The 14,025-nt window shown below is 54.0% G+C and overlaps 1 protein-coding gene across 1 annotated transcript; it reads right to left on the reverse strand.

The window, feature by feature from the left end:
- Positions 1–6,671: 6,671 nt before the first annotated feature.
- CCDC71 (coiled-coil domain containing 71) lies at positions 6,672–11,083 on the reverse strand. Its single transcript, XM_030306741.1, has 2 exons — positions 11,012–11,083; positions 6,672–8,423 (listed from the first exon to the last, which is right to left on the reverse strand). The coding sequence occupies exon 2, from the start codon at positions 8,369–8,371 to the stop codon at positions 6,950–6,952; it is 1,422 nt and encodes a 473-aa protein (XP_030162601.1). The 5' UTR covers positions 8,372–8,423; positions 11,012–11,083; the 3' UTR covers positions 6,672–6,949.
- Between the last annotated feature and the right edge of the window lie 2,942 nt (positions 11,084–14,025).

Consider the following 14,025-nt stretch of genomic DNA (forward strand, 5'->3'; position numbering starts at 1 on the left):
CTGAGAAGCTAGCTGGAGACCTCCCCCTTACTGACCCAAGACCCCTGGCCTGAATCCAGCTATCCACTCTGTTAGTTGCTCCAGAGTCCCCAGAATGGGTGAAGAAGATTCCAGGAGAGTCTGTGCCTGGTGGAGTACTGCCTCCAGGGCCTGTAGGTGTCCACCCTAGCCCTGGGCAACCCAGCCAGGCATCCCCTTGTGTAGGGGGGCCACCTCTTGGGCCACAGTTTCTAGCTGCAGCTGGAGCAGAGCTAGACGTTGGTCCCAGGAGGTGAAACAGGTAGGGCCTGGATACAAGACACAAACTCACAGGCCCAGACCACCCCAAGACCTGGACCCCCAGGACTTAGGTTCCCATTAACCGAAGATCCCAGGGATCCCATCCCTACTAAGGCTCTAGTGTCCTATGACCCCAACCTATTTCTCAGACTCCTCACCTGGGGCAATTGGCTACTGTAATAGGTTTGCCATCAGGATGGTGGGCACACGGAGGGTCATGCTGTCTACAAAGTTGGGGCCAGAGCCAACTAGGAGAGGCCCCCAAGACTGTACAGTGGGGAGGAGCAGGCAAGGGGGCTCTCTGGGGACAAGTTGAGTGTCAGTGTCCTCTAACATTCTGGCTCTCTCCTCTCCCACACTGCCCTGAAAATATGGGCTCTAAGACACCAAACCTCTGACCATGCTGATGCTCCCACCTAGACTTCCTCACCTTCCTAACCCAGCCCAGCCTCTTGTTCAAACCAGTCGTCTCCACACACTCCCTCCCTCCCCTGAAAACCAAGTCTAAGCTTTGGTTTTCTCTTGCCCCTGCTCCTCCTGGACACTCATAGGCAATAGGGGGTCAGCTGGCTGGAAGCCCTGGGCAAGTTCAGCTTCAGCAGTGGTTTGGTCAAGGGCAACACAGAAGTGCCCAGATGGGAATTCATGGCAGCCATGGAGGTGGGGGTGGCACAGGCAGAGGCCCTCCCCAGCAGAACACCTGAACTAACGTGGGGGCAGGGAAGGAGAGTCAACTCCTGACTCTTATCACTTGATCCCAACTCCCAGGCCCTACCTTGTACCCATTGCTGTAGGCATAGTCACAAGGCCCGTAGCCCAAAGAGTCACCACTCAGACTCCAGAACTCGGACTGTAAGAGAGAGCAAGTAGGTGGAGAAAGGACAGGAAGATCTGGGGCCTAGGAGGTCATATGCTGGGACTGCCTGTTGCAAGAGGAAGGGGAGTGAGCACAGGGCTTCAATGCTCCTCTGGCTATAGCTGAGAGGGGGTGAGGAGACCTCAGTATACTCCTGCACAGCTTCATAAGAGGTAAGATGAGGATACTCAGAGGCTAAAGTAAAAGTTAAAGGATTTATGTTCAAGGAGAGGCAAGAAGTGGATGGAATTCTTTCTTGGACTGAGTCTTCCTCCAAATATGTTTGTTGCGAAACATCTTTAAACCCAGTGCACAATATGTTGTAACTTGCTTCATTGCTTTTCCTTTTATGTTCCCAAATCTCCCACCTGAGGGCATATGCTGGTTCAGCTAGCTGAGGTGGTGTTGACCTTGGTAACCAGATCAAGGAGTAGAACCAACCCATGTGCAAGGCTCAGTCTAGAGTCACACTTATTATACAGCCTTATACTTGTCAGCTGCTAGAAGCCTAGTGCCCCAAATCACGGTCAAATCAGAAGGTGGGGCAAGGCTTACCAGATAAAGTCTGCAGTCCCATCCAGAGACAAAGCGTTTGTAGTGACAGGCACTGCTGGAGGTATCACAGGCATGAGTGCCAGGGACCTGGCCTCAGGGGTAGTGTCTACGGGCTAGGGCACAGGGCTCGCAGGGTGCTATTGGGATTCCTGCAGGGATAGGTGCATGCATGTGTCATTAGAGCAGTGATTGGGGGCAGAGCAAGGACATGAGGGTTGGGTCTACTCTCAGGATAACTCACACTGACAACCTTCTGCCTGAGTGGGGCTTAAGCCACAGTGACCAGGCCGGCAGAAGTCACAGCACTGGCCCGACATGAACTCTGCAGTGACATTGCCCAGAGAGGAGGCTGCGGGTCTTTCTGTGTGGGCATCACACAACCCCCCTTCCAAAGTAGCCATAGAGTCACAGTCACAGGCTGAATCATGGGTCAGAAGTGAGGACAGAGTTAGGTCAGAGGTCACCATGGAGCTGAAGGATCAGGGTCAGAGGTGGGATTGGGGATTGGAAGGCTCACGTTTGCAAGAGTGAAGAGAATGGGGTTCCTCCTGGGGATCTCAGTGGAAGGGCTGGCAGAGTTCACAGTGGCACCCAGCTGTGTTGTGCTGACATGTATCACACACGCCTCCAGTCACATTGCCAGATGCCAGATACAGGGCTATGTCAAAATGACAACTGTGGGCATGCCCATTACACTTGCATTCTGGGGCAGAACAAGGAAGATGGATATGGAGCGGGCTGACTTAGGCAATTATGGCCAGGCACAGAGGACACGGCACGTATCCTGCCAGGTGTGGGGGTGCCCAGGCTCTGCTGCATGCCATAGGTGGTACTAGCATAGGTCCTACCAATGCTCACAGTGGGTACCAACTGTGTGGTGATGGCAGATGCAAAGGCCATGCACCTGGCAGGGAGGAGAGCAAGATGAGTCTGCCCCAGTACCCCAGCTTGCCCACCCCAGCAGCCACAGGATGCCTCTTTCATGGCGCTCACCATGCCTTTCATGTTGGCTGGGGCCTTAGCTGTGGGCCTGCACTCAGAGGCATGGCCATGGCATAGGCAGCTGCCTCTGGCCACAAGCTCCTAAAGGACATAGTAGTAGAAGGGGTGTCTCTTTAGGCTCCTCCAGCAGCCTATCACCCAGCATGTGCAATTTGGAGTTCACATGGAGATTTGTCACATGAAAGAGTTCTGGAGACACAGACTGGGGACCTCAGGTGCACTGATCATTATCCCTCTATGGCTGGGATGGAATAGGGGTAGGGTTTCTTCTCTCTCTGCATCATTGCAGCCACCTCCCCCAGCATTCATGCTGTGGGACTCCCACATACCTGCTCCTCTAGGCATACCATCTTAGGATGACCACAGCCTAATGGTGATAATTCTACCTCTGCACTGCTCCAACCATGACATTACTCCTGAGGTGAGACCTGCACAGTCCCACCTCTTCCTGGATACCCCATCCTGGCATTACTAGTTGAAAACTGCTTCCCCATTGCAGTAAACCATCCCATTCCCCAGTCTATCATCAAAACTAGAAATCAGTTTACCATCCAGCCAAACCATATATGGTATTAGTTTGCTTATTTATCAAGTTTTTCTCATTTTCATGTCAGATCCAAGACACTTTATCTGCTCCCCACTGAACACTGCTCAGAAGACAGATGTCTGGCACACAGTGGAGCTCAATGGGCACTTGTTCAATGTACACATGGGACAGATGGGTCCATGGCTCCTTTCTGCTCCACAGCTTAAGTCAGTTACTGAACCAAGCTTCCTCTTATACCTCCCTTTGCTGAGTGTCTCTCTCCTGATCAGAAGAGCAAGCAAGACCTGCTTGGGAACCTAGCATGGGGGCTCAGGGCAAGTAGTTGGTAATAACCAGTCAAGGTGGGTGGAGAGTAGAGAAAAAGCCAGGTTGGGGTATGTCATGCTTTAGTACTCACCTGGCCTGACTCTGGGTTGCCCTGCTGGGTTATGGTTATGTGTCTTGTCTTTCAAGACTTGTTTTACAAGAAAGAGGTCACAACCCAGAGACGCCCTGGTGCCACCTAGAGGCAGCTGCAGAGACGCCAGACACCAAGTAAGGCCAGGGTGATGAATCAGGATGAGGACTCATCAGGGTGATGAGTCAGGGGGACCAGGATAGGGGCTGTGATGGAGGCTCATAAAAGGGACAGTTATAAGGTACAGCGACAGGTGCAGAAATGGGGTACATTGTTGATAGCTGGCATAGAAAGTAGTGATGGGAACCACAAAGGGGTCCCACAAAGAATTTGTGATGGGGCAGAGATAGAAACTGCCAGTCCCTATACACTGGGCATAGGTATGGGGAACAATGATGGGACAGGAAAGGGGGGCCATATTAGGTCCATAATAGAGGACCATGATGGGATAGAGCCAGGGAATAATGCTGGGGGACGGAGCTGGCTTGCCTCCCATGATACCTCACTGGTGTACACACCCAAGCAGGACCTCACCTCCCTGCATTATCTGGCTGTCCTGACATGCAAGGAACACAGGATTGGCTGTGGAGAGGATTACCCTGAATCCTGGGATTGTTTGGGTTCTCCATTAAAATGGCTGGGTGCAGAACTTTGAAAATAACCTAGAAGAAGCAAACCTGAGCCTCTGGCTTCACCCCAGGGCCCAACCTCCCTTCCTCTAGGTTGACCTTGCCCTCAGCGGAAGGCTCAATGTTGGAGTAATGCTGGTCACAAACCAGCCCTGTTTCTGTGGCCAGGGGTGGGAGGGATCACAGGAAAGAGGCCTGAGCAGCTGTAGGCAAAGTATGAGCATACATGCCGAGTGGCCATGGTCCACTGAATGCTCCAGAAGCAGAGTTGCCAGGCAGAATGTCTGAGGACAAGAGGGGGTCCTTGGGTCACCAGAGGGAAGCATCACTGGTGGCTGTGAGGTCAGGAGGCACAGAGCAAGCCTTTAGGCTGGGGCATGATGAACGTCATGATGAGGTGGGTAATGTAGAAGGCACTCTCTAGGTCCAGCTGGATGGTGACGTTCTCAACACCTGTAACCACAAAGGCCAATCAGAGTGACTGAGCCCTGACCTTAGACCTGCACACATGGGCACACGGGTACCATCACCTCTCTCTGCTGGCCATCAGGTCTTGTTTCTTCCACGACCACTCCAAATCACATTCTCAGTGCCATGGCCTCCCTGATCCCAAATGTCACAAAAGAAGGAATTCTCAGATTCCTGCAAGAGGTACGTGGTTGGCCCCCAAGCCCCAAATTTCACAGCACAGGCCTCCCCCTCCCAGCAATGATCTGAACCCCCACAAAGCCAAACCTGCCCAGGAAAACTCAGAGATACCATCTCCAGAGCCCTCACCCTCCTCCCCACCTGGAGGTGACTGACAATGCAGTAGGGCTCAGAGACCACAGGAGGACAAAGTTCTGGCCATGGCCAACAATCAAATTGCCAGTAGGTGGGTAGCAGCTGCCACTTGAGCATTCAGGTAGGGGAAGTGTGTCTGACACCTCCTCAATTGTTCTGGAAGCCTGGACTGGGAAGGACAGCATCTGAACAGAGATCCTAAGGGTCCCCCCACCTCATTCTGCCCCGTAAGAGGCCTGGAGATTTTTTTCTCCTGCTCTGGATGGCTCTCAGGGAAAGCCAACCTCTCACCCGCTGGTGGCAGAAGCAGAACTGAAAGGAGCTGCAGACTGGAGAGGAGGCCTAGCCAGGCTGGGGGTCCTGGGCCATGGGAGCTGAAATCAGACCTGAGAGAGAGGATGAACAGCGGGCTGCCCTTGAGGAGCTAGGTGTGGCCCCATACTCACATGGTAGATAAAAGCAGGATTGCCAGAGACAAGGAGCATGCAGGGCTGTGAAGCCATGGTGAGGCTGGGAGCAAAGGGGGTCCCCAGAGCCTGGGAGCCAATGGAGGTCACACCCTATTAATTGCAGCCACCAGATGCAGAATAAAGGTGGGGAGGGTGTACCAAGAAGCAAACAGAACTTCTCTACAGGTCTGCCATCCAATATGGCTGGCACTAGTGGGGCCAGGATTCAGACTAACCCATAGAGACAGAAAAGATCCAATTCTCATTCAAATGAGGCTCCCACCTCTATCCCTGAAAGGCTGTAGGTCTCTAGGAGCCTCTGGGGAATGTGTCCCTGTCCCTGCCAGCCCCAGGCACTGCCTTTGGGCTGGGCAATCAGGAAAGGAGTGGCAAATGGGCAGAGACCTAGTTTTGCTTGGGGCCCAGCCCCCTCTCCAAAGCATGAAGAGCGGAAATGTCTGAAATACACAGGCCCCTGCTGGGAGGCATAAGGCTGGACCTAGAAACAGAGTGCTTGGGACCCAGGCAGAAAGCACTGCTGATGGGGTGAAGCAGTGTGGAAACTCTCCTGGTTCAGTTAAAAGAGTACCCAACTCATCCAAGGCGAAAATTCTGCAGTCAGTGGACAGACTCTGTGGCTCTACGACCCAGAGCCCTGGCCTCTGACTCAACTCCCAACCCCTTGCTATCAACTGGGGAAGATGAGGCTGGAACAAGGAGAGGCAGAAATACTATAGCTAATTTAGGCCTGGCCCTGCCCCAGACAAGCTCAGGCAAAGCCCCAAAGTTTCAGCCAGAGCAGGGTAGGAGACAATGGCCCCTGGGGAGTAGTACCACAAAACCCCCTTTCCCTGGCCTAAAAACCTGCTGGTTGCAAAGTTCCCCACAGAGCCACCTACTGTCCTCCTGCAGGGGGCCTACCTGGTCAGTGCAGACCTAAGGGAGGCATAGAGTGGCTCTGCCCCTGCCCTCAGGGGCAGCTTCTCACCCATCTACAAAGGCTAGCACCTCTAGAGAAGCCGGGGAGCTACTCTTTTCACTCACATCCAGGACTTGTCTGGGGCTACCAGGACCCACTTTGGCAGCCCTGTTCCTGGGGCCACTCCTCCTATATGCTCAAGCTGGCCTACCAGCAGCTATAAACACAAAAAAGACCATGAAGGGTGGGCAGGGAGACTGGAAGGTGGAAAGGTATAAAACGTGATAGATGGAACAGTGGAGGTACAACTTGAAGAGTAACAAATCACAGTGCATCGCGCCATGAGAACACCCCTCCCACCCGCCCATACCACCCCATATCCTCCAGTTTCTGAAAGGAGAATGGTGGCTCTCAGGGCCCTGGAGAGGCACCCGGAGTCCTTGGGGTTGTAGAATCCATGGGCATTGCACACTGTGCCACTGGTCACACAGACAACTGGGCTCAGTTTCCCCAAACATTGCTACATGAAAGAATCAGAGTGCTGAGTATGGCAGCAATGGCTGGAGCTGTATTACAGGGGACAGGTTCACACGGAGGATCTGCTGAGCCCGCTGCCGAACCTCATCATCTGAGGACCGCCTGTCCACCTTGATGGCCCGGAATTTCAGCAGCTTTGCTGTTCCAGGCCCTAGCCATGCCTTAGGGGATCGGGACCCAAGTCGTGTTCTTTTCCGGGGAGGAAGATCCTTTGCCTCCTCAGCCCTTTTCCTCTTCTGCCCCACAGTCTCAGGGTGGCTTTTCTGGCCCCTTCTTGCAGTCCTGGTCTGAACAGACCCTTTTGGCCTGCCTCTGCTCCTGGACTGGGTCTGAGTTACCTTGGCCTTAGATCCCACTGCCTTGACCTTAGCCCGCACTGCCTTGGCCTTGGCCCGCATAGCCTTGGCTTTGGCCTTGATTCGTGCTGCTTTGGCCTTGGCCCTGATCCGTGCTGCCTTGGCCTTGGCCCTCATCTGTGCTGCCTTGGCTTTTGCCCGGGCCTTGGCAGCTCTGGCCTGTGTTCGAGCCATCTTGGCCTGGGCAGCTTTGGCCAGTGTTCGAGCTGCCTTGGCCTGGGATGTTTTGGTGCCCAGGGCAGAGCCACTTTTCATTTGTAGGCCACTGAGGGACCCAGTAGCTTTGCAGGTCTTTTTCCGGGGCATAGTGCCTTGTTGGGGTCTGGCCCTGGGGCCTCTATGAGTCAGACATTTGGGGCCCTTGCTTGTGCCTTTTTTGGGAGCTTTGGGCCGAGAGTTCCCTGGTCTCTTCCCTGGACCTTTGCGCAGCTTCAGGGGAGAGTCTGCAAGTGAGAGCTGCAGTGACTGTGCCTTGTGCTTGGCACCCAAGCAGGGCATGGGAGTCTTTAGTGGAACCAGGGCCTCAAGGACAACAGAGAGCCGCATGGCAGGGTAGACACCTGGATAGAGGTGGGCAGGGAAGCCCACTGCTGCACCCCGGGCACGGCTGGCACTTGACTGCTTCAGGGAGCTCAGCAGCAGGTTGGTGGTAGCGTGCTTGGCAAGGGCTGGTGTGGATGCTTTGGCCAGCCTTCCAGATAGTGGCATAGGGAGCAGCGTGGCCCGGCCTGCAGGCAGTCGCATGGCAGTTCGGGGAGCACTGGCTGGAGGTGATGTGGCAGCTGGGGTGGGGGCACGAGCTTGCAGCTTCGTCTGGCTTGGGGGGTTAGCTGTGCATGAACTATAGCCATAGACATCACCGCTGCGCAGGATGGTAGGTTGGAAGCCATCATCCCGCAGGCCCTGCAGGAAGGCTACAAGCTGGGCCTCTGTGGCACTGAGATCCTGACTCATGGGGTTAAAGACAAGCAGCGCCTCCTCCAGGGCCTTCTTCCCTGCCGTGGAGATCCGCGACCAGGAGTGCACAGCTTTCTCCTCCACATGCTGCACCACCACGCTCATGGCATTAGGCACTGCAGATCTGCCTGGGTATCCGCAAATCAGCGCTTGGCACCTCCAAGACAAGAAGAAAAGAATCAGTAAGAATGGCACTGAAGGGCGTTTGGGATGGTACAGCATGTTACTCTTGATTTCGGGGTTGTGAGTTCAAGCCCCATGTTGAGTGTAGAGATTACTTAAAGAAGATATATCATTAGGGGCACCTGGGTGGCTCAGTCAGTTAAGCGGCCAACTTCGGCTCAGGTCACGATCTCGAGGTCCGTGAGTTCGAGCCCCGCATCGGGCTCTGTGCTGACCGCTCAGAACCTGGAGCCTGTTTCAGATTCTGTGTCTCCCTCTCTCTCTGACCCTCCCCCATTCATGCTCTGTCTCTCTCTGTCTCAAAAATAAGTAAACGTTAAAAAAAAAAATTAAAAAAAAGAAAATATATCATTTAATTAATTAAAAAAAAAAGATTGGGGCACCTGTGGCTCAGTAAGTTGAGCATCTGACTTTGGCTCAAGTCATGATCTCATGGTTCATGAGTTTAAGCCCTACATTGGGCTATTGTCAGCGTAGAGTCAGCTTCGATCTTCTGTCTTCCTCTCTCTGCCCCTCCCCCGCTGGTTTCCTCTCTTAAAATAATTAACTAAACTTAAAAAAAAAAAAGATGAGCACTGGGATAAGGGACAAGGCATGTAGATAATAAGTCCATCAGGGCCTGTGCTCTCCTTAATAACAACTATGGATACACAGGGCTCTTGCCATAGTGAGCCACTGTTTGGGGCAAAGCCCTGGTTTCCTGACTTACTATAGTGGCAAGGTGAGGATCAGGGTGGCAGGAGGGACTCACATGGGTCAAAGGCAGTTTTGAGATAAATGTCCAGAAGCTCATCAGAGCCATCTAACATGCTATTGGGTCCCTAGGAAGATTTGGGCTTGGTTGGCCCATTTTAACTCAATTCTCTATTTTCTGAGGTCAGAAACCTGGTATTAGACTCAACCCTGGGAATAGAGGTGAATGTCCGTCTTCAAGGAGTCCTGTACAGAAAGCAAGACAGAGACCATGAAAGTTCTTGGGAGTGCACACTGATACCCAGCTCAGCCTTCCAGTGGGTCAGGGAAGGATTCCTAGGAGAGGCAACACCTAGGTGGGACATGAGTGATGAATAGGAAGGACCAGATGGAAATGGAGCAAAAAGGGGAACAACCAATACAATGTCTTAGAAATGAGAAACAGTAAGGCACATTTAATGTGTGTGACTGGAGTCTGTGGTCAGGGCTGGGCGGTCTAGCTGTGAAACCAGCTGAGAGCAGGGCAACATGAGCCTTTAAGTCTAGTCAAAGAGCCCAGACCTACACTCAATGTCAATGCCCACCTCTGTTCCTCCAGCTGCTGTTATCCAGGTGCTCAGGGGTAAACCTCCCTGTCCACCAGAAGTTCTGCTTTTGGAGTCCCCAGACAGGCTCAGAAGCCTGACTCCCAGGACTCAAATCATGGAGACTAACCTCAAAGCAAGAGTCAGACTCTCCTTCAACAGAAACTAAAAAGTAGCAGATACTCATGACACATGTCTGGGCAACCAGGCTGCCTGTGGGTCAAGCAGCCAGACCAAGAGCTCAAGGTCTGACAGCCAAAGGCTCCAACAGGATGGCTAATAAGGTGGACACTAGAAATCTGAGCTGTCCTAACTAGGGTCTGGAGGGCTGCAGACCTCAGTACAGCCCAGATGGAGCTGTCTGGGAACACTCAAGTTGTCCCAGGCTTCTCTGAAGAAGCCACAGGCCATCAGTCATGACTAATGTCTAATGCCTAACCTGGTACTGAGGGCTCCCAGAGGGAGCCTGATCCCAGCTGTACCACAGCATTAAAAGATCAGCTGGGATCAGGCAGGTCCCTGGGGCCAGGAGGCGCGTCTGTGCAGCTTCTTCCCACCGCCCTAATGGAGCAGAGGAAGTTTTCAGAATCCCCTGGAGGAAGTGCCCTGGGGCTCTTTGTTTGGAAACATTCTTGGATCCTCAGGTGTCTCTGGCACTTCCTCTCTCCAGAGGCCATTCTCCAAACACAATCCTTGCACATGACTTTACTTCTTTTATTTTTTTCTTTCCAGGGGATGTAGTTTTCAGGGCTGTGAACTGTAGAATAGGGAGGAGCCTGTTTCCCCGCAGGCACAGATATTAGGGGTGAACCGAGGGCTCTTCCGCCCAGGTCGGTCTAGACTCTTGGGAGGGGTCTTCTGGGTTTTCCAAGAGGCTCCGGAAACAGAGGCTGCAGTCTGGTCCCCGACTTCCCTTCACACGTGCCCCCGGGGCCGACAGGGAAGTTGATGAAAGATGGGAGACAGGAGAGGCCTCATCCAAAGGGGACCAGGTTGGGGGACAGATCAGGGCCACTGGCCTGGGAGTCCGCGTCCCTGGGGCCTGAGCCGCGGGTAGGAGCGGGGATCTTGAAGGCAGCGAAACGCGCGGGGCGGGCGGGGCGAGCCCGACCCGGTCGCGCAGCCCCAGGGTGGGGTCGCTGAGCAGGGGGTGGGGGTGGGGGAGGATCTTGGCCGGGCTAGTGGAGGGCGCGGGTCCCGAAAGGGCCGACCGCCCGGCCCATCCGCCCTGTCGCCTCGCGGACGGCCCTTCCGCGGCGCGGCTAGGCCCATGGCCCCAACCTACCGGCGCCGCCGCGGGGACCCAGGACGCGCCTCTGCGCCGCCTCCGCTGCTCCAACATGGCCGCCCGCTGCGCACCGGAAGCGCGCCGCGCTTCCGCTTCCGGGACCTGGCCCGCCCTAGTGACCCTTGACCCCCCGAGACCCCGTTTCCCCCAAAGTCTGGGAACGGGGTAGGTGGGTACCTAGGAAGGCTTCCTGGAGGAGGTGGCTGCGGGGGCCGCTCTAAATCCATCCAGTCCTGTGCAGTAGTCTGAGGAGCAGAGGTGCTCTCAGAGGCTGTGGACAAGCCCTGCCTCAGTCCCAAGCTCCTGACTTGAGGGAAAGAGGAATGTCCCCTGCCTCGCTGGGAGTGTTGCAGGGGTATCTCCTCTGAGGGCAGCAGCCCTGCCTCTCTTCCTGACAATGAGGCCCACGTGAAAGGATGGTGCTGGCGTGCACACAGCCCAAAACTGGGCATGTACAATCTGAGAGTCCTAGCATACCAATGTGGGCCTGAGGGTACTTGCCTAAGAGCATGTACATGGGTGTGGTGGGAGAACCCTTGCCCAACCCCAGCCCTGTCAATGGCAGGAAGTCCTGCCTCCCAGAATTCCTGTCCTTTGCCTAGGAGACTGGGACCTCAGTCTCTCTACCTGTACTGCTGGGTATGGTGGTTACAGGGCCCATTGCCCAAGCAGCACCAGATGAGAGGACACAGGTCAAAATTAACTCTAGGAGTCTAAGAGGTCAGTCTCTGACCAAAGGCCTATCTTAGTCAGGGGTCCCCCAAGTCCAGGATGGGAGCCAGCATGGAAACTCTGGTTTCATGGATGAGATAGTGGGGACATTCGTACTTACTTCAGTTAGAGCCTGAGCTATGAGGCAGAAATACTGCCACAACTCTTGGACCCTGACATGTACAATGGTGCCAAATTTAGTAGCTGAGGGTAGGTGGAAGCCTGTGGGCAGTCACAAGATGCTTCATTTAGGGACTGGTTAATAGCTTTTCTCCCTCCTCATATGACCCCAGGATCCTTAGGCATAGAAGGGTCTAGGCACCCCTAAAGAGAAACACTCACCCCCGCCCTCCCTAGGCCTCAGCTGGCACCTCTGAGCTTCCTAAGGCCTCAGCACTCATGGTAAGGCCCTCAGTGCCTTCAAACATAGCCAAAGTGTGCAACAGTAAATGCAAACTCCTGCTCCTTTGGGGTCAGTGCTTCTAACTCTTCATTCTGTTAGAAAGAGGAGAATGGTGGGGTCCCAAGGGCCAGGATCTCCTGGTACAATCAGGAAGTCCCACCTTGGTATGCCCAGTCTCCAACTGTGGGTGAGTCCTGTCTCTGCCCCATCCATGGTTGAGAATTAGCTGCTACTCTCAGGACCAATCCAGCCTCATCTTCTACCCCAGTTGTCTTCCACAGCTTCTCCAAAGTCAGCAGTGTTGGCCCCCTGTATGTAGGTGGTTCCAGGACTGTGTAAAAAAAAAAAACAAGGGGCGCCTGGGTGGCGCAGTCGGTTAAGCGTCCGACTTCAGCCAGGTCATGATCTCGCGGTCTGTGAGTTCGAGCCCCGCGTCAGGCTCTGGGCTGATGGCTCGGAGCCTGGAGCCTGTTTCCGATTCTGTGTCTCCCTCTCTCTCTGCCCCTCCCCCGTTCATGCTCTGTCTCTCTCTGTCCCAAAAAAATAAATAAACGTTGAAAAAAAAAAAAAACAAGTCCCATGAAGAGGTAGAGCTCAGCCATCAGGGATGGCATGGACTTAGGTGTGTCCTGGAAAGGGGAATCCCTCTCTGGTGATGTCCATCCCAGAGTTCAGTGAAAAATGGAGGACTTAGCAGGGTAGATCCATCCCCAGGCTGTATCCCTTGCAGACATTAGAACTGAAGGGATAGTAGGGGTTAGGGGTCAGGGTTATGGGTACCTAGCACTCTGAGGGGAGGCTGACCCTTCTGCCTCTTGGTGCTCAGTATGTTCCAGATGGAACTCTGGGAGCATTCATCAGAGAAAAGTGTGACCTGACCTGGAATTTGGTGGATGCTGACCCTGTAGGCATAACTGGGATCAGACAGGATGAGGTTGGCAGAGACCACAAGGTTGTCCCAGGATCCAGCTCTTGCTCTCCATTTGGCATCTTTTACAGCCCTGAGTGATGGGACCTAGACCCATTTCCACCTGATCAGAGATCTGGTGGATATCTAGTTGTGGGCGAGGCCGGTGGGCCTGGGAGGGATCACTCAAGGAGGGAGTCTATGTGACAAAGAGAAAAGCCAGGGCTGGATCTTCAGGAGCCACTTCCAAGGGAGAAGAGGAACCAGAGCCTGTAAAAGACTCTGAGAAGCAGCACAAGCAGGAGCAGAGGTGCCAAGGTCACAAGGAATGAAACTCTGAAGACATCAGCAAGATTTCAGTTGAGATGAAGACCATAGGGACCTGTAGTTTTAGCTATATGGTGTTCCATAGAGACTTTGACAAGAGCAATTTGGGGGGAGCAGTGGACATGAAGTAGCAGGTAGCAGGTGATTGGAGGGGAGGAAGGGGAGGCTGGAGGGACTTGGGGGTACTGGGATGTGTCTTAAAGTAGGAGGCTTTTAAGTGCTTAATTGCTGGAATGGAGAGGGGAAAGGGCCTGGAAAGGGAATAGTGGGAAATGTGAGGGTTCTGCAGAGCAGTGTGAACACCCCGTGGAGGAAGGTACAAGTGCGCTAAGTGAAGAGCAAGTGAAAGGCAGAGTGAAGTGAGAGGATGGAAGCCACCTAGTCAGGTTCTGAAACCTGCCTTGATACCACCATTTCCATGTAGTCCTTCCAACTCCAACTGCCAGCCTGTGAAAGGAGCTGGACTCTCTCTCTAGTCATGGAGAAGGCTCTGCCCACATTCAGGGCAGGCTTCAGAAGTCTGGCAAACCAAGGACTCAGTGCCTCCCCCCCCCCGCCCCCCCAAGCAGCTCTCAACCCGTGACTGATGGAGATTTGAGAATGAATTCCTCAAGCAACCTTTGCTCTGGGAGAGAACCCAGCAAGATTTGGTCCCAGTTGCCA

Source organism: Lynx canadensis, chromosome A2, assembly GCF_007474595.2.
Source record: "Lynx canadensis isolate LIC74 chromosome A2, mLynCan4.pri.v2, whole genome shotgun sequence".
In the NCBI taxonomy this organism is placed as follows: Eukaryota; Metazoa; Chordata; class Mammalia; order Carnivora; family Felidae; genus Lynx; species Lynx canadensis.

What these genes read in the sequence shown, in the direction of transcription:
- CCDC71 (XM_030306741.1), bottom strand. Translation starts at nt 8,371, where the DNA reads ATGAGCGTGGTGGTGCAGCATGTGGAGGAGAAAGCTGTGCACTCCTGG.